The sequence below is a fragment of the Echiichthys vipera genome, assembly GCF_963691815.1.
Source record: "Echiichthys vipera genome assembly, chromosome: 2".
Lineage (NCBI taxonomy): Eukaryota > Metazoa > Chordata > Actinopteri > Perciformes > Trachinidae > Echiichthys > Echiichthys vipera.
In genome coordinates this window covers 21890794-21910001 of record NC_139827.1, presented here as the reverse complement: position 1 = coordinate 21910001, position 19208 = coordinate 21890794, and the positions used below count along the sequence as shown (strand labels likewise).

The window sequence follows — 19208 nt, the reverse complement described above, 5'->3', positions numbered from 1 at the left end:
GGATTGTGGCATGATGCACCACAGCTACACTGACATTTCTGGGTGAATTCAATTAAATGTAATGGAGCACAGGTAAAAACAAAGGAGGTAAATATTTTTCTTTAAATGTGCTCTAGAGTGCAATAGTCAACACCTCTGCAGCAAGGTTTTGGTCCTGAAAATGTGGCTGAAAGTTCTCTTTCTCTTTGGTTAGTTTGCATTTGTAATTTTAGTCTAGGGCAAAGGCAGATCTTCAGAGCATAAAAGACTAGAAGGGTGCTTCACTCAAGTATCCATGACCATGAGACGTCATATGATGTTTTTGTAGTTGTAGTTCCTCCTTCTCTTCCTCTCTATGGTTCTTTCTTTTGTCTCCCCATCTCTATAGTATATCTTCACAAAACAAGCAGTAGACCGTTGTGTCTCAAGGGAGTTGAGTGGATACCTCTGATTCAGCCACACTTCACAGTAAAAGTGCAGTGACTGTCAATATCAAAATTAGAGTATGTCTGCTGTTTAGAAAATGTGAGGACAACCTGCTGCTTTCATGTAAGAAGATAAGCTCTGCCACATACGTAAACTTGTACATACAGAAAGTATCAATATCTGCTCAAAAAAAAGTAAAAACAATTTTTTGTGTGTGCAAACAGACCCATACTGTAAACATATCGGTTGACACACACTTCACACAGTGTAAAGGTTTAAAGGAAACAAAACCACATCTTTCTCATATTTTTTGTATCACTCTTCCTCATTTTTCTTGTACTGGATCTAATATTGTGCTTTGATCTTGACATATAGAGTTACAGTAAAACATAATAGACAAAGAGAGAGAAAGCTAATGTAAGCAACATTTATGAGATCTTAGTTTGATGCAGTGATTCTCACTTACTGTATCTATTTCACTTGTAACCGTTTCAAAACATGCGCTTGTTGATCCTCCGTTTATCACCTCTTACAACCCTCTTCCTTCTCTTTCCTAATTACTTTTTTCTCCTCATCAGCACTCTCCTCTCACTTCATTCCATCTCTTCACCATCTCCTCAATGTCTTCACTCTCCATCATCTCACTGCACTCTTATCCTTAAATCTCTCTTATCTTACCCACAGCCATCTTTTACTTCTCCTCATCTGTTTCTATCTTCACCATCCTCCTGTCCTCGTATATTAGTATGCTCTCCCATCCTCATGCTCATGTAGTACATCCTTCACCGAAGCTTCCCATTCCCCCCTGGTGTCGTCCCTCTGTTTCTGTGACTTTCTGAATTTATGGGATGACATTATGCATTATAATATGTACATTATATTAGACAGTTTTTTAACAGTATATTACAACCCTTTACCATACGATGCCATATATGACTTTAATTGGAAGACATCATGACATTTCCCAAACACACTCAAAGCTAGAAGCATTGTTGTCAAGCTCATAATAGCAGCACAGTCCCTTTGGAGTGTAAAAGCTGCGTGCAATGCTTTCGTACACTTCTCATCGAAATGTGATGTGCTGTGACCATACACATCAGTAAAAAGGTCGTTTCTGGTTCCTCTATATATGTACATAAACAGAAAGTGGTAGAGGGAGCACATGCTAAAGTACCATTAGGTTACATGTCATGTCTAACCACATTGGTCCAAAGACAGGAGGGATCACAGGAAGAATTATTAGCATTATTAGGGGAACAGCACCATTTTAAGCAATGTCCAATTTTGGTATTATACACATTTATCGTAACACATATTGTTTTTTGTTTTACATTCATGAAAAACACCACAGCTGTATGGGCTATTACAGCGCTCATACATACCCTGCCTATCAATTCTCCTATATCTTTCTATCCAACTAGGCTATGACATCATTAATCTCTTGCTGTGCAATTGAAATCCTCCCCTGCTTACTATTCATACACATGAACACACACGCACAGTCTCACAAAGATTGTCCTATATAAAGTGACACAGTGTCCACGTCGCGTCAGCTGACGGGATCAATGATGATTCTGTGTGTGATGAATGGAGACATGGAAGAGTGCTGGATCACATGCAGGACTATAATGTGTCACATACATGACAAATAGACCTTAACTGCTGAGGACAACATCTGATTTCTGCTCAATATAGGGGTAGGAATGTAGGGGCACACGCACGCATGAATGCATGCACACACACACACACACACACACACACACACACACAAGCTGCATAACTTAACAAAATGCAAATATAAAAGCAGTTGAAACTTAAAAAATTTAACTCACTGAAAGATGACTACAATTTAGTCAGTAAACATACATGTGAAAACATACAAACTTGATACACACAAACACGCGCGCGCACACATACACACACACACACACACACACACACACACACACACACACACACACACACACACACACACACATCTTACCCTACGAGACTCTATCTTTTTGACGTATAGAGGCAATAAGAATTCGGACACTCCCTCCAGTCTCACACCTTCCTTGGTCACCCGCAGATTCCCCATTCCATCCTAAAAAGATGGGGATATATACAGAGAGAGACAAGAGAGGAAATCAGTGGTTATTCTGAGAACAAATGACAAGTCATGTGGAAACAATCAAAATTGATTTCCTCTTCTCCACAGTCAGAGAATCCCCTGCTCATCTGCATTCTGATTAGTTTTCTATTTATTTATAAATAATACAAAAATCTAAAAAAGAGTACCATTATATTAGGCATAGTAACAGACACAGAGAAGACAGCGAACAGTGGGAAGACACAATTGTCAAGTTAAAGAGATAGTATACCCATTTTAATCCAGGTCTGTGTCATATTCTGTCACCCTGGCTGTGCCTGTTTATTAACTGCCATAACATGTAAGTCATACTCACATTACTTTAGCTATTACTATAGTTACTGCTACGTTTGTGGTTGCTTGCATCTCTGGAAGTGTGTCACTGTCTGTCTTTGTCTGTCTCTGTCCATCTGTCCGTCTTTCTCTCTTCTATTCTTCCAAGCGGTCAAGACAGATGGGTCTGTCCGACGTTCCTGCCTGTTAAAGGGAATGTGTTTGTTGTCACCGTACTCAATGGGGGAATTGTTGGGTCTATGTAAATCATAAATAAGTCATAGAGTGGGGTCTATACCTACTCTGTAAAGTGTCCTGAGATAACTTTGTTATGATTTGGCACTGTAAATAAAATAAAATTGAAATTGAATTGAATGGCAATGTGAGCATTGCAGAAGCACAGCAGAATTGAGCATCGGAGATTTGAGCGCTTTGCGTTATTCTGCAGATTTTGGCAGATCTCCAACGCTCCGTTCATCTGAACATAATGCCCACATTGCCATAACAGAGACCTGGATGGAAATGGATAAAGTATCCCTTTAATCAGTTATCCATACAAGTACATATGCGATTGGAGTTTGAACAGACTGGGAATCAGAAGTAACGTCACTGGTTTAGCTATCCTCAGGTTTTGTACGGCCTCAAAAACATTTTCCATTTTCTACTCCTGTGTCTGAAATGTTAAGTTATCTCTGTGTTTACATGCCAATATGTCCATCTCGTGTAAAATGATAACCTATCATATAAATACAAATATAAATGTATCTGTATGTATCCATACAGTTATCCAATCACATGTTAATTGGGAAGACTAGATAACCCGGTCCATTTAATAAAACCACACTTGACAGTAAACTTATATCATAGGTCAGTTGTGTGTTTGAAAGTAAACCGAAAAAAAAAAAAAACTTTGTTTATATTTCCAAAGAATGTGGTTGGGGTCTGATTTACTCATTTTTCCCTCGTTGTGATCGGACAACATGTGAGTGGAGGCCAACAGCCCTTTAACACTCTCATCGAAGCTCTGTATTGTGACTTTAAGACAACAAATAGTCAGTGCTACCTGGAATTGAATCCAATTAATATAACATAACCAGAATGAAGGCACAGAGTTTTCAATTCTTAACTCATCTGAGCACTTACCCATCAAATTGGCTTAACTTCAGAAAATGTATTATTTTTTCTGTCAATAAGAACAGGTTGTTTTTTTTCAAGTTATTCAGATAAAATAGATTAAGATAAAACTCATACACATAAGTAATTAATCCTTAAAAAATCCCTGACGAAACCCTGCACTTGAAAAAAATGTCGGTTCTTTGCAAAACTGGGAAATATGTTTGCAAATGTACTTAAAAAATAAATGTAAATAATGTACATGATCCTGACATGAGCATTTAGCTTACACGGCGGACAGAAAACCCCAAGAACACATTTCAGCTTGATAAATAAACAGATATAAGAAACTCCTGCTGACAAAACCCATCAAGTTATTATAAATGCAAGCAGAACAAGAGGTTAGGGAAGCTGGGGGGATTTGGCTCTCAGGGGGGAAATCTTCAAACAAAGGTCAATGCAAGTCCTACTAATATTAGGCCAATATGAGGCTTTGGCAGGTTGGCAGGTTGACAGGTAAAGTGCATTTGCATCTGTTCTTTGTACCTTTGGTTTCACTTCGCAATGATGCTGATTATTAACAAATTACATTGTGTCCTTTTTCATAAACACTAAAAGTTGCCAAACTGAAAAGTGTGATGGTGATGACTTAAATCAGTTAACTCTAACTTATACACATTTGTGCTCTAATGGTTTGACATGAGGGATAAAATACTAGTAAAAGACTATGAGCCCTGTAAACACATATAGACTGTGTACTTAACATGACAGCACCATTCCTGATCAGCTGGTTGGCTAGCTGTGATAAAAATGGTTTTGTGCAGCATTTACAATCAGTTGTTGAATTTTGCAGATAACACGTGAGTTGGTTAAAAGATTGCTGGACCAGACTTACATGGTAAGATTAAATTCCTTTCAAACAGCCATGCATGGTGTTAGGATAGTAGGGGCTTTTACAGAATAAAGAGGCAGCTACTTTACCATGACATATCTTTGCATATTGTAGGATAGTGACAGTGGAGGCAGCATAGCAGTGCAACAGCTGCTCTGATCATGTTCTTGGTCAGAATTGAAGAGGCATATGGGTATAGATATAGGTTTCATGGAAACATATGTCTGTAATCAAGCAAATACACAGATATCATAGTCTTGCTTGTATAATTGGCAGAGCTGATAAGAAGTCAGCTGTAATCACCAACAGAACAGAGATAGATTCTAAACATTTAAGGGAACCTATAATTACTGCCTTGCGGTTGTGAGCTCCATCAACTTGAACTAGTAAAGTTGCGGTTTACATTAAAGCTGTTCAGCCTTACATAATGCAGTGAAGATTTTAAAGGAATTTAATGAAATGTATTAAGTGTATTTTTTGGCAAAATGTGGATGCTTGACACACATATTCTGTCAGGCAGCACAGAAGATTTATAAAAACATCACAGTTTCAAGATTAATGTCACCAATTCAGTATCCGACCAAATGTCTCCCAGTCTGTTCCTGAGTTATATATCGTTGAATAACAGCCAGCAGTGTTTTTCAGTCGACCTTTTGGATATAGAATGTCATCCATTCATCATTTTATCCTAATAGACATTTGTGTCAAATGTTGTCATAATTAATGTAGGAATTCTTGAAATAAGGCCAAAAATGTGTTTTAGTGGTCTCAGTGATCTTTGACCTCCAAATTCTAATGAGTTCATCATTAGAGTAGTTCATCATTGTGGAGATTTGTGCCCAATTTGAAGAAAATCCAATAAGTCGTTCCTGAGAAATCCCATTCACAAGAATGGGACGGGCACACATGACGTCACAGCCACCTTGACCTTTTACCTTCAAAATCTTATCAATTCGGACTTGAGTCCAAGTTTACATTTGTAAGGGAGGGACATTGGGGGGATAAGATGATGAGGAGAATGAATTTAAGGGGAAATACAAAATCACTGTCCACTCTACAGATCCATTCAGCACAGTTTCTCCGGCTCATGAAACGCAGTGTTAATCATTTCCACATTTTTATTGAATTTACAGATGGTCAAAGAACAAAAAGTGCAACAGTTGTACAGTGTGTCAATACATCTGCCTTAAACTAAGGAAACAGAAACAAAAACTAAAGACCCTAAAATAAATCCCACTATCCTTCCCAACCTGTAAATCATTTATGCCCAACATTGTTACTGTATTGCCGGTTTTTCACTGTTTTCCACTGACCGTTTTGTTGTTGTGATTGGTTCCAGGTCTCGTTTCATTGCCGTGATTGGTTGTAGGTCCATCCAATTGCACCCCAGAAGCATTTTGTTCTGGACCATTGATAACCCCGCTTGGAAATCGTAAATGAAGTGAGAGGGCCAAGACTAATAAACTTTTGGGATATAGTCTGGTGATGCCAGGCTACTTCTGTCTCCTTTCTAGAGGCGTTTTGCCAAAAAAACGTATCATCTTGCATAAAAAATGGATGTAACTCCAACATATGAAAACAAGGACAAAATAAAAAACATAATAAACGCTCATGCATTTTCCGCCTGCTGATGTTGACATTGCATTGCTCATATTATCTGTGTATGCTTTTGTAATTGTTAACTGTTATGATAAATTAAATATATTTAAAGATGTCAATAAGTCTTGGGTGACTTCCAAATATATATGTATTTTAGATTTCCTCTTAAATGCCTGATTTCTGGCAGTATGTCTGAGTCTGCATGTGGCATAGATTGAACACCTATTTGTGCAAAGATTAATTGCAAACAACAATTAAATCTAATGTATTAATTTGTATTATAAGCATGATGCTATAAGCTAAATTTGTTGAATCTAAATCAAGTTTTTTTTTTAACACGAAAACTAAAGGTTATCCCAGAAGACTCCGGAGGCAGTTGCAAGGTTACGGCGGGCCAGAAGGGCAGCAGCCTCTGCTGTGTCAGAGGCAAAGCGGCGGGTGAGGGAGGAGTTTGGAGAAGTCATGGAGAAGGACTGTTGGGCGGCACCAAGGTGCTTCTGGGAAACCATTCGACACCTCAGGAGGGGGAAACAGGGAACCGTCCAAGCCTTTTACAGTAAGGACGGGACGCTGGTGACCTCAGCTGATGAGGTAATCGGGCAGTGGAAGGAGCACTTTGAGTAACTCCTTAATCCGACCAACACGCCCTCTTTTGTAGAGGCAGAGCTGGAGGCTGATGTGGAATCATTGTCAATATCTCTGGCGGAAGTCACTGAGGTAGTCAAACAACTCCACAGGCAAAGCCCCAGGGATTGATGAGATTCGTCCAGAAATGCTGAAAGCTTTGGGTTTGGAGGCGCTGTCTTGGTTGACACGTCTCTTCAACATTGTGTGGAAGTATGGGACAGTGCCAAAGGAGTGGCAGACCAGGGTGGTGGTTCCCCTATTTAAAAAGAGGGACCAGAAGGTGTGTGCCAATTACAGGGGTATCACACTACTCAGCCTCCCTGGTAAAGTCTACTCCAAGGTGCTGGAAAGGGGGGTTCATCCTATAGTCAAACCTCAGATTAAAGAGGAACAATGCAGATTCCGTCCTGGACGTGGAACAACGGACCAGCTCTTCACTCTCTTAAGGATCCTGGAGGGGGCCTGGGAGTATGCCCATCCAGTCTACATGTGTTTTGTGGATTTGGGAGATACTGTGGGAGGTGCTTTGGGAGTATGGGGTGAGGGGGTCACTTCTGTGGGCCATCCAATCTCTGTACACCCAAAGCGAGAGCTGTGTCCGGATCCTCGGCAGTAAGTCAGATTCGTTCCCGGTGGGGGTTGGCCTCCGCCAGGGCCACGCTTTGTCACCAATCCTGTTTGGGATTTTAATGGACAGGATGTTGAGGCATAGTCGTGGTGGGGAGGGGTTGCAGTTCGGTGGGCTGAGGATCTCGTCTCTGCTTTTTGCAGATGATGTGGTCCTGATGGCATCGTCGGTCAGCGACCTTCAGCACTGACTGGATCGATTCGCAGCCGAGTGTGAAGCGGCTGGGATGAGGATCAGCACTTCTAAATCTGAGGCCATGGTTCTCAGCAGGAAACTGGTGGATTGCTTACTCTAGGTAGGGAATGAGTCCTTACCCCAAGTGAAGGAGTTCAATTACCCCGGGATCTTGTTCACGAGTGAGGGGACGATGGCGCGTGAGTTTGGCCAGAGAATCGGAGCAGTGGAGGCGGTATTTTATTCCCTCCACCGCACCGTTGTGTAACCTCACCTATGGTCATGAAAGCTGGGTCATGACTGAAAGAACCAGGTCGCGTATACAAGCGGACGAAATGGGTTTTCTAAGGAGGATGGCTGGAGTCTCCCTTAGAGATAGGGTGAGAAGTTCAGCCATCCGTGAGGAACTCGGAGTAGAGCCGCTGCTCCTTTGCGTTGAAAGGAGCCAGTTGAGGTGGTTCGGGCATCTAGTAAGGATGCCGCCTAGTGCCAGGCACGTCCAGCTGGGAGGAGGCCTCGGGAAGACCAAGGACTAGGTGGAGAGATTATATCTCCACATTGGCCTGGGAACGCCTCAGGCACAGTTAGAGCTGGTTAAGCGGTTGAAGATGAGTGAGTGATGATTGAGTAAAAGTTAAGACAATGACAGTCAAAACACTGAAACTCGGACTTCTAACTCCTGTGACTTTAGTGAAAGATAATTTAGAAGCTAGAATTCCTTCAGGGTAAGTTTCCCCACATATCATCAGCACTGATCCATTTTATTACAAACCTGTGGTCATACAAACATCATATCAGATTCAGACAACCAGTATGATATGCGATATTTAACGAGAGACCAATCCTACCCCCATTTACTGGTCTATATGTATCCACTCACACACACAGACTTACAAATAGGAGCATAGCAAAACGATAAGAGTGTGTCAGGTCGATAAGTTAAACCAGCCAGAGGTTTTCAGTGTTGTTGTTAGATCCATAGTCATTACGCTGAATATACAGTGGAGCATGGAGCTTATTCAATAAGCCATAACACCACAGGCCATGGGAGTGACAAACATGCTCAATTTCTGGAAAACATGCATACACACACGCACACACACACAAGCACACACACACACACACACACACACACACACACACACACACACACACACACACACACACACACACACACACACACACACACTAGTATGTAACTTCATTTCTGTATAGGAATACTGTTGAATATTGTTGAATAAAAGGCACGCAAAGAGAGAATGGCATACATACAGAATTACTTCCGTTTGAAAAAATTCACACTCACTATATACTCTAATTGTCTCTTTAATTCTCCCTCTCTCATTTACACTCTCTCTCTCAATTCCAAAAACATTTAGACAATGACGTTAAAATGAATCAGGTGGTTTTATTCCACCTCACTGCTCCGCTGTCCAACACTGAAGCCACGTTCTGATTGAACATGACAGCACTCTCTTTCTCTGTATCACACACACACACGGTGCATCCTTTGTTTCATTTTCAATCAAGTATGCATCATTGGCATGAATAGTACAAGGGAACAATATCGCCAAAGCCTTGAATACAATGGAAATTCATCAATAAACAGAAGGAAATGAGTAAATCTCTCCATTCATTGTTAAGCTCTCTCTCTCTCCTTAAATCTGTTTGTTGAGGCTTTTACTTGGCCTACTTCTCTCCATCCCTCTTGTCATCCGTCTCTCTTTCTCAAAGTTACATTAGTTTTGGGAAACAGATCAGAGGTTGTTATATGCCTTTTAGTGTCACTGGGTTCCTCGAGTTAAAAAACATACTTTGCTAATCATGTATAATTAGCAAGAATTGGTAATAAACCTTTTGATTATTCATAATTAAAAGTTACAGACTGACTTCAATCCATTTTTAGCCATCTTGACGTCAGGGGAAGTAAAAGATAAAATAATATACGGCAGGATTTGTATTTCATTTTAAGGTCATCTGTGATCTTAATCCATGCAAATCTGTCATGTCTGTAATTTGTCAAGCAAAAATTTCACCAAAAAATACTGACCATATTTTTCCCAAAAGAGGTCATGTAATAATCTGCATCTTTTGATTTGGGGGTAGTAATTTATTTTGCGATTGACACTATTTTGAGTGCAAATTCAGGAGGGTCATTTTGCTAAACAGCATGAGACCCATTTGCAGAAAGAGCAAGCTCAAAGAAGAGCAGAAATCTCTAGAGATGATGAGATGGAAGACATGCATGGTAAGGAACATTTCTCTATCTTTCAACAGGCTGAACAGACTTTGATTATCCTGTGTGAATGTGCTGCACAAAACACTGACACAGGGCATAATTAATAACACTTGAGGTCCCCTGGTAATACACAGGACTTAAGTCACATGTGCCCCAATAGTTCATGGGTAGGTCTAATCTGTGCCAAATTGGTTAATGGCTCAATCATAGGATTTAATGCTAAAACGTTTTTATATCCTATATAATTCAAATTAAAAGTTTTCACTTATGATTTGCAGTTGTTGTTTTTTTTTTTTTGTTTTTTTTTAAATGACATTGTGCTGTACTTATAGCTAGTGTATCTTGTTATCAGTTTTGGGGGGGTTGTTGAAGTACCACTAGCACAGCAATATAGACATTAGACATAACTGAGCAGCTTTTGGCCAATGAAATAATAATCGTGTAATTATGAAACAGATACTACTCAGTACTGATTTGTCACAAAAATTGCTCTGATTTCTTATCAGTCATTGTGTGTACCGTGTCTTTTGTAACTCACAGCTTGCAGCTTACATATGATGTACCGTATTTTTCAGATTATAAGTCGCTCCGGAGTATAAGTCGCACAAGCCGAAAATACATAATAAAGAAGGAAAAAAACATATATAAGTCACACTCGAGTATAAGTCACATTTTTGGGGGAAATTTATTTGATAAAATCCAACACCAAGAATAGACATTTCATCTTGATTGGTTGACGTGTGTGTGTGACGATTGCTGATATACGCCTAGTCTCTTACATGACTGACATAAATAATAGCCTGGGCTATTATTTTATATTTTATGGTAATGTGTTAATAATTTCACACATAAGTCGCTCCAGAGTATAAGTCGCAGCCCCGGCCAAACTATGAAAAAAACTGCGACTTATAATCCGAAAAATACGGTATACATATTTCAGCAAAAAAACTAGTCTTGTTAGGCTGAGCATGATTCCTCATAAAAACTATACTATACTACTTGGTATTGTACATAACTCTTTCTTTTCAGATTGAAGTTATTTGAGTTATAAGTCTCTGCTAAACTTAGCGTGTCTTTATGGTGGTATAGTGTGTTTCTATTCATGTAACACTGTCTGAACCAAAAAAAAAGCCGTAAAGGTGTTCTGTGGGGAATTGTAAGATACATGAGAAGATGACATATAATACAGGAATGCCACACACACACACACACACACACACACACACACACACTCACTTCCTCTTTTCGTGTGCCTTTTCTCTTTTGTCATTAATTGGCAAAATCGACAAATACAAATCATCAACATTAAAGCTGGCAAATTAGTCAGTTTGGCCACGATGACAACAACTAATCAGAAAACAAACAACCGTCCGCTTGGCCAAGTGAAAATGGCTTCATTGCTATCAAATCTACAAGTGTTTGCCAAAGAATAATCAACAAATTCCAGTGCAATGGTAAATGTCACACACACACACACACACGCACACACACACACACACACGCACACACCCACCCACACAAACACACACACACACAATAATAATTAATAATAATTTCATGATCAGCACAATGAACTGCACTTTCATGTTTTCTCCATTTTTTCGTTACAAACTTTTGGGTTAACATAACTATACATGCTGTTTTAGTTTTGTATGTCTATAGGTGAGCATAAGAAGTATACTTTGTGTCTGTGGCGCTCATTATTTGTGTACATTTGCGGGCCTGTATGGCACAGTGAGTCTCAAACTCTTCTCCGACATAACCCTGGTCCCCTTTATCAGCCCTTGAGCAAATAATGTAAATGTTTATGTTTTTTGTAAAAAAAATCGCTCAAATTTTAATCGACCATTAGCACGACAGACACCACTGTCACCGACTTGATTTACTGGACCAACGACTTGCCTCGAAAAAGGTTTTAGAAGTGGGCCAAAGGAGTCCTAATTTTTGGCTGGTAGATTTCCTCGCAATGTTTAAATTCTGTAATGCAAACCATATAAATCAATTCACATAGGTCCTGTTTTGTGTTTTGCACTTTGTATCACAAGGTGGAAAATAGATTCCTCAGTGCTGACAAGTCACCCTTGAGTCGGAGTCTTCTCTGGTGACGGTAGGTGTCGGTAGAACGGTTCTTGCAGGTAAATACTATAATACTGGATTACGTATTTGAAAACGTAACAAAATAAATGATCACTTGAATTGAACTAACATGTTAAGTTACTAGTAATCTGAGTACTCAGTAAGAGTAACTTACCCTCAACACTGGTACTAACTTCAAGATTGGTTTACACACATATAATTGTAATTTGTTTGTACGCAACAATAAAGACATAAAAGGAAGGCCCTGTTGGGTGCACTGGATGAGGGGGAACAAAAATACACCCAAGAAAAAACTCTAAAGCACATAGTAACAAATACACAGTCACAACATGTACAGTGAGCCTGCAGATACAGTGTGATACCCCACATATATACACAAACACCCACAAAGACCTGTTATGGTCTACTTTGTGCTATAGACAGCTGTAGAACGAATTAATTGACTGGAACAAATTTCATGCGGCCTGAATTATAGACCATGTTCCTTTTACGCCATAGGTGGTAGTTATTTTCTCTTCCCCCCCCTATTTCATTCTATTTTGCTCACCCACATCTCTTGGCACATATTGAAAAGCACCAATGGAAGGTTTTCAGGAACCCTTCCCCTCAAATACTTCATGGTGATTTTCGAGCATACGAATACTCCTTGCTTCAGAGCCATAAGCGAGAGCAGTGAAAGGCAATTACAGGGATACTGCAAGAAATATTGCCGCAGATGAAAACTGGTCTTTATAGATCACATCTACTCACACACTTTGACACTGCATTAGCTGTCGTTTGTAGTAATGCCATTTCATTCTTGGGAAAAAGGAACACTTCAAAATCTGGGTTTAAAAATAGTACTGATGTTGCAGCTGTGGCTAAGAGGTAGAGCGGGTCGTCCTCCATTCTAGAGATAGGCGGTTCGATACCTGGCGCCTCCAGTCCGCATGTCGAAGTGTCCTTGGGCAAGACACTGAACCCCAAATTGCTCCCCGTGCTGCGCATTGGTGTGTGAATGTGGTGTGAATGGTTAGATTAGATTAGATGGTATGTAGATTTCGACTGCCATCAGTGTGAATGTCTGTGTGAATGGGTGTGACAAGTAGTTCGAAAGCGCCTTGAGTAGTCAGAAGAATAGAAAGACACTAAGTACAAGTCCAATTTACCATTTACCATTATATAAAGCGCTGTATGGTTTAGAGCCAAAATACATTTATGATCTGCTCAGTCATGAGCTGTCCAGAGCTCTCAGATCATCTAGGACAGTTCTGTTAACTGTTCCCTGTGTCACAACTCAACACGAAGAAGCAACACCCCGTTTTTATGCACCACAAATACAGACCACACTCCCAACAAATTAAATTAAATTAGAGCTTTAAATTGAGTAAATGTTGTGAATATTTATTCATATACTATGCTGCACTGTAGCTACACTCATTTTTGTTCAATTTGCCTTATAATTTTATTTAATTTTTATCTTCAATTTTAATCTGTTTGCCTCTTTAAAATCTTGTCTTTGTGTATTTTCATTTTCTGATTTTATATTACCTTTCACCAATGAAAGGTGCTATACAAATTAACCTGCCCAGCCTTGAAATATGAATAACCGGTTGCCTAGTAGCAACACTGTTTTCAATAATGAAAAAGATTATGTCACTGGTCCAAAAAGAAAACACAACTGGAAGTTCACATCATGTAAAAAAAGAAAGTTAATAGCATTTGGTTTGTGGTGTTCAAAGCATTGTTAAAAAATATATTAAAATCAGAGGAAAAGAATGTTACCAGAAAAAAAAAAAAAATTTCAATAAGAGTTAGATATTATGACCAGAAATTGACCTGCACTGACACTTGCAATATGGTGAATGAGCTACCATTTATACCATGCCCACTGTAAATTAAATGTAGCTCAATCACATCTGTATAGTGTCCAAGTAAGACACTTCTTAATGCCAGCTATAAAAAATAGGGGCATGTGCCTGTGCTTTTGTATGAGCAAGGTCAACAGTGTGTGAGTGGGTGAATGTCCTCTTTGATGTAGTTGTTGTAAAGATAATGATGGATTCCCTCATCACTCCGAGGTTAACTCGAAAACAGTACACACAAAAAACCTACACCAGTCACATACAGAGGTGTCCGTATACACACGCATACACAGATATATACATACATACATATACACACGTGTACACACACACACACACACACACACACACACACACACACACAGACACACGCACACACACACACACACACACAAACAATAAACCTATGTGTCCCTGTGGTGATGGATAGGCTGGGAAAGTATTCTGCAGGCATTTCTAATATTCAGGACTGTTGTATTTTTTCACACAACCTTATATGTCAGCCAGCAGACCCAGAGTGAATAGAGAGAGAGAGAGAGAGAGAGAGAGAGAGAGAGAGAGAGAGAGAGAGAGAGAGAGAGAGAGAGAGAGAGAGAGAGTGCGGTCACCTTTGCCAATGGACAAAAGGTGAGGCAATAGCTAAAGGGATGCACAAAGTAGAAAACTCAGGAAGGGCTTTGGTCATCCTTTGCCTTTTTTTTATTTTTATTTTTTTTATTTTACCAGTTGGATGCATTGCTGTATTTGAAGGTCCTGGTTGAGAAAATGACTTTGGATAGCTTTTTTAATAACTTTCCTGAAGTTAGTGCATTTAACCTTGCATGTCATCAGCAACCTAATCGCAAATACGTATTACGTACGTGGGCCCTCTCAGTTCAATTGGGATTTCAAAAAGCTGTTATTTAAAATGCAAAGAAAAATGCCTCTAGATGCACGGATGGACCTACAACCGATCAGAGCCATGAAACGTGACCTATAACCAATTTACAGCAACAAAATGGCTGTCTTGGTCAAATTATTAGTGGATGACAATGAACACAATTAACAACAAATATATGCTAAAATTAGTTAAGGGACTAGTAAGCCTACGTTACAAAATATGTTTACACTGTTAGATGCTTTAGGGCGTGGCTACCTTATGATTACCAGGTCACCGTGTTAGCTGTGGTTTAGTGATACATATACACTGCACTGTGTGCATTAAAATAGCTTAGGATTTGTTTTTGGGTGTTGTCTGTCTTAAATTATCAGGACTTTGACCCTCTCAAAGTGTGTTTTCAATTCACCATAGTTCATTGTAATATTGTTCTCGTCTGAACATGTCTTGATCAGTGTTCAGTTGCACCTTGCTAACAATGCTAACGCTAGCTACCTAGTGCTTTACCAAACTTAAGGTAAAGTGGTGATTTTCAACCGACTCTGTGTCACTGTAGCAAACAGTGTCAGCAACCAGAGCTCCCAGCTCACCCACCAGCTAGTGATGTCCAAATGAAGCCTCATGAACCACTAGTTGTATTTGTTAAGCCCACTAGATGAAGCTCTTGGTTTAGAGAAAAGGGATCAATGGATGGTAATTCAGTGTGTTTTCAACCCTTTGTGAACAGAGAGCTCTATCTAGCTTTATTTGGACATCCCTACCACCAGCAATTGTCCACAGAATGACTTGTGTCGTCTGGGTGAAAAACATCAGTTTCCCTCTTTAGCATTTAGCTTAGAGCAGTGTCATTGAAAAGACAGTGGAGCGCAGCCTGACACTGCTTAGTGCTCCTCCCCAGGCCATTTTGTACGTCCAGTTTCAAAAACCCAACATGGCGATGGCCAAAAAGCAATCTCCTTCAAAGGCATTCCACATACCAATGGGCGACTTTACTGTAGCTACATCCACCTCTATTATACAGTCGATTGTAACAAACATAGGACCACCTTCTCTATATGATTTGTTCATTCATTAATTTGTAGTTTGCCTGTGCTATGAAAAAAAAATAAAATAAAGGTACAGGCATATATCATGATACATGATAGCTCTATTTTGAAATGTTTGCTTTTTCACTTTCCATTGAAATTATAGTTTGATATATGGAGGATAGGGAGTAACTTGAATTAGGTCATTCTGTAAATTTCAACCTCATACTGCAAGTCCGCAAAATCCATTTTAAAGGCAACCACCTTATTGAAATTATTGACTGCTTCAAAGGAGGCCGCTTTCTCAGTAAGTCAAGCTACCTTAACAGCTCCCTTAGGGCTGTATGCCAACAGCCAGTGCATGTATAGCATATTTTTCTTTATCTTTCTCCTTCCTCCTCTACCTCTCACCTTCTTCCACAACACTTCTTATCTTTCTTCCTTGCTCTTTCCTTAAATTGCACAACTTTCTCAATCATCTAGTGCTCTGGCGTGGCACTGGTGTTGCCAGAGTTGAATTAAATGATGGTTTTGAGCTTTGTTAAACCATGTTTTAAATTGGCATGTCATGTAGCCAAAGTCATTTCCTTTACCAGGAGTTTATAGGTTTAACAAGGATTTCTGAGCTCAAGCCAGAGAAAAGCCGTAATACCTTAAATTTGCAAACACTGCTCAGGAGAATCAGGCTTTTACACTTTAGACCTGCATTTATTTCTAGTGCCCCACCCTGTTTTAAAGTAGGCATTGTTGATCTGCTCCCATACTGAATGCTAAGTTAATTTGGTGTTGCTTTTAACACTGACTCAGCACTTCCTCCATTTGTTTCACATTAAAACACTTCCAGCAGTTCAGAGGGTAGTAACCTTCAGCGCCCTGTAAGGCATTTTTAGAACATCCGCAGGACATTTTCAGTTATATTAACTGCAGTTAAAAAGTGAAGGAGATCAATATGCCTCTTAAAATATAAAACTAATGGATTTATTGCTGTGGAACTGTATAAATTGCAGTTTATGTTTTTTCTTCCTGTGTTTCTTTGACCATGTTTGTTTATGCACGCCTTAAGGACCCCATTCAATGAAAATCAAGTTTTTAACTTTGTTAGTGGCATTTTTTTTATTCAACAAAACATACTATGAGCGAAATGAACAGTCAACGCCATGGTTGAGCTTACTTATAGATCACAACCTAAAATTACCTAAAGAACCAATCTTGTCAATTTGTGGTTGGGGCATTCCGAATCATAACTACATGTGCCCCTTTTTACTTTTGTGGGAAACCCATGTTTAAAGAAGCAGAGTATATACAGTATATATATATATATATATATACAGTATATTTATATACAGTATATATATTACATATTTTAAAACATGACTGGAGGACACTCTTATTTTGACATGTGTAATAGTGTATGTAGGTGTGTGATATCAGTAAAACCCACAGTTTTACATTTATTAGACCAAAATTGAAATACTAATGATCAATAAAATAAAATGAGGCAGCAACCATGTGCAGAGAATACTTGGTCAACGTTAATTGCAGAAAGTACAAAAAAGAGACAAGAATAATACAGACAAGTCACAAATATGTCCAACAGCAGTGCACAAATTTGTGGTCATTACAGTCACAAGCACCGAAGCCAGAACTTGACTTTTAAGTCAGTAACCTACTGTACTATCACATTATGTTTCTGTGACCAGCACCCCCATGGCTGACATTTGCTTGCATTGTTTCTGACATGTACTAAACATAATTCTTGGCTTGATTTGTTTTGAATTGGCACATATTTGGGGATTTTTTCTAAATGTGTTCTTCCAATTATAAATTTGTAATAATGATATCAAAAGTAAGAACAGACAAAAACCCATAAGTGCTTTGCCAACAGTCACTTTTCTGTAAACATTGTACCTCCATCTGGGGCTTTTTATGAAAGGACAGTTATAGTTGCAAAACAACTCAAATTATTTTATTTAAGTTAATAGTAATGAGACAGGCATTTATGCACGCTAAGACACCTAAAGGCCATCCAAGAATTATAACTATAATGATAACGATGTTAGCATTCACACTGATGAATGTTAACACTGTAAACAGTGGAGCCAAACATGCACTGCATACTCCAGCTGTGTCTGAGCCCCAAATATCCCTTGTATTCTGCATTATTATGTTTCCTAAATGTCATCAATTAGCTTACATAAATTAGGTAGTCAAGAACGGCACATCCATCATTTATAAAGCACTTGATTTAGCTTTTTTTTGTCACTATTTATACTAAATACAGTACATGTTCCTGTTTGGCCTGTTTTGGCCAAAGTTGTCCAGCACACCATATCAGGGGCGTTCCATGAATCCTCAAAAGCTTTGCACTTTAGCATCACAAAGGTCTGTAGATGCAACCTACCAGATTTGAGTCCTCTAGGGGGAGTTTATCAAAGTACAACACCTCTAACTTGCTTCACTTTGTGAAAAAATTAGATTAAATTAAAAATGGCTGACTTCCTGTTGGCGGAATTCTCACAGACTCAGATCTAGATCCAGCAAATTGCCGCAGGGTTGTTCGTTGGTGGGGGTGTCACTGGCCTGTTTGTCTGACACCTTTTGTGTTCTTTAACCCCTTAATGTAGCACAAGTAGGGTAGACTTCACACAGTATTTCAGTTATTATTGTTTTCCTGTTAGATCGTTGTTATGTGTTATTCAACATTTCTGAATGCACTTGTAGGCAGCTTCATTTAACAGAGAAAAAGAGAGAAATAAATGACGCCAAGCGTTGTCCTGGAAGTTGTTGCAGGAACCAATCAGCTGTTACACAAACTCCCAGGCAGTTAAGCGCTTGTGTTTAGTTTTTTGTACCCTCAGTTTTTCAAAATTCTACCTAAAAGCCTACATGGATTGATCTGAATGAGGAACAGAGCAAGCGACTGTATGTGTCGAGTAGGGATGAAAACAGGTTGTATATAACCACTGTACTTTCTCTACAGGTTATTTTTGCTATTGACACAATGTCAGTAAATCTAGCTCGCCTGACTATTGACCAAAGACTTCAAGATACAGTTTCTGTCTCTGCACTGCCATGTTTCCATAACAAAAAAAAGGCCCAAGAAGGATTTACGAGACTCCGGAGGGGACGCATCACTCTGTATGGGTTTTGATCGCCGATGATCAGCTGATCGGTGTGGCACGCTGTTCTTCCTTAAAGTGAGAAATACATAATAGTTGTAGTTTGATTTAAGGTGGCCCATATGATTCACAACGTCAACTTATGTACAAGTAACTTGAAAGTAA

General features: G+C 39.2%; 1 protein-coding gene across 1 annotated transcript in view; it reads right to left on the bottom strand.

The window, feature by feature from the left end:
* The window catches only part of LOC310961613 (zeta-sarcoglycan-like), a gene marked incomplete at both ends in the record, with an annotated part of 392549 nt that overhangs the window by 111521 nt on the left and 261820 nt on the right, over positions 1 to 19208 (bottom strand). The window contains one exon of the mRNA XM_083933745.1: positions 2390 to 2491. Within this exon, the coding sequence (XP_083789871.1) occupies positions 2390 to 2491 (102 nt within the window). The remainder of the gene's footprint in view (positions 1 to 2389; positions 2492 to 19208) is intronic.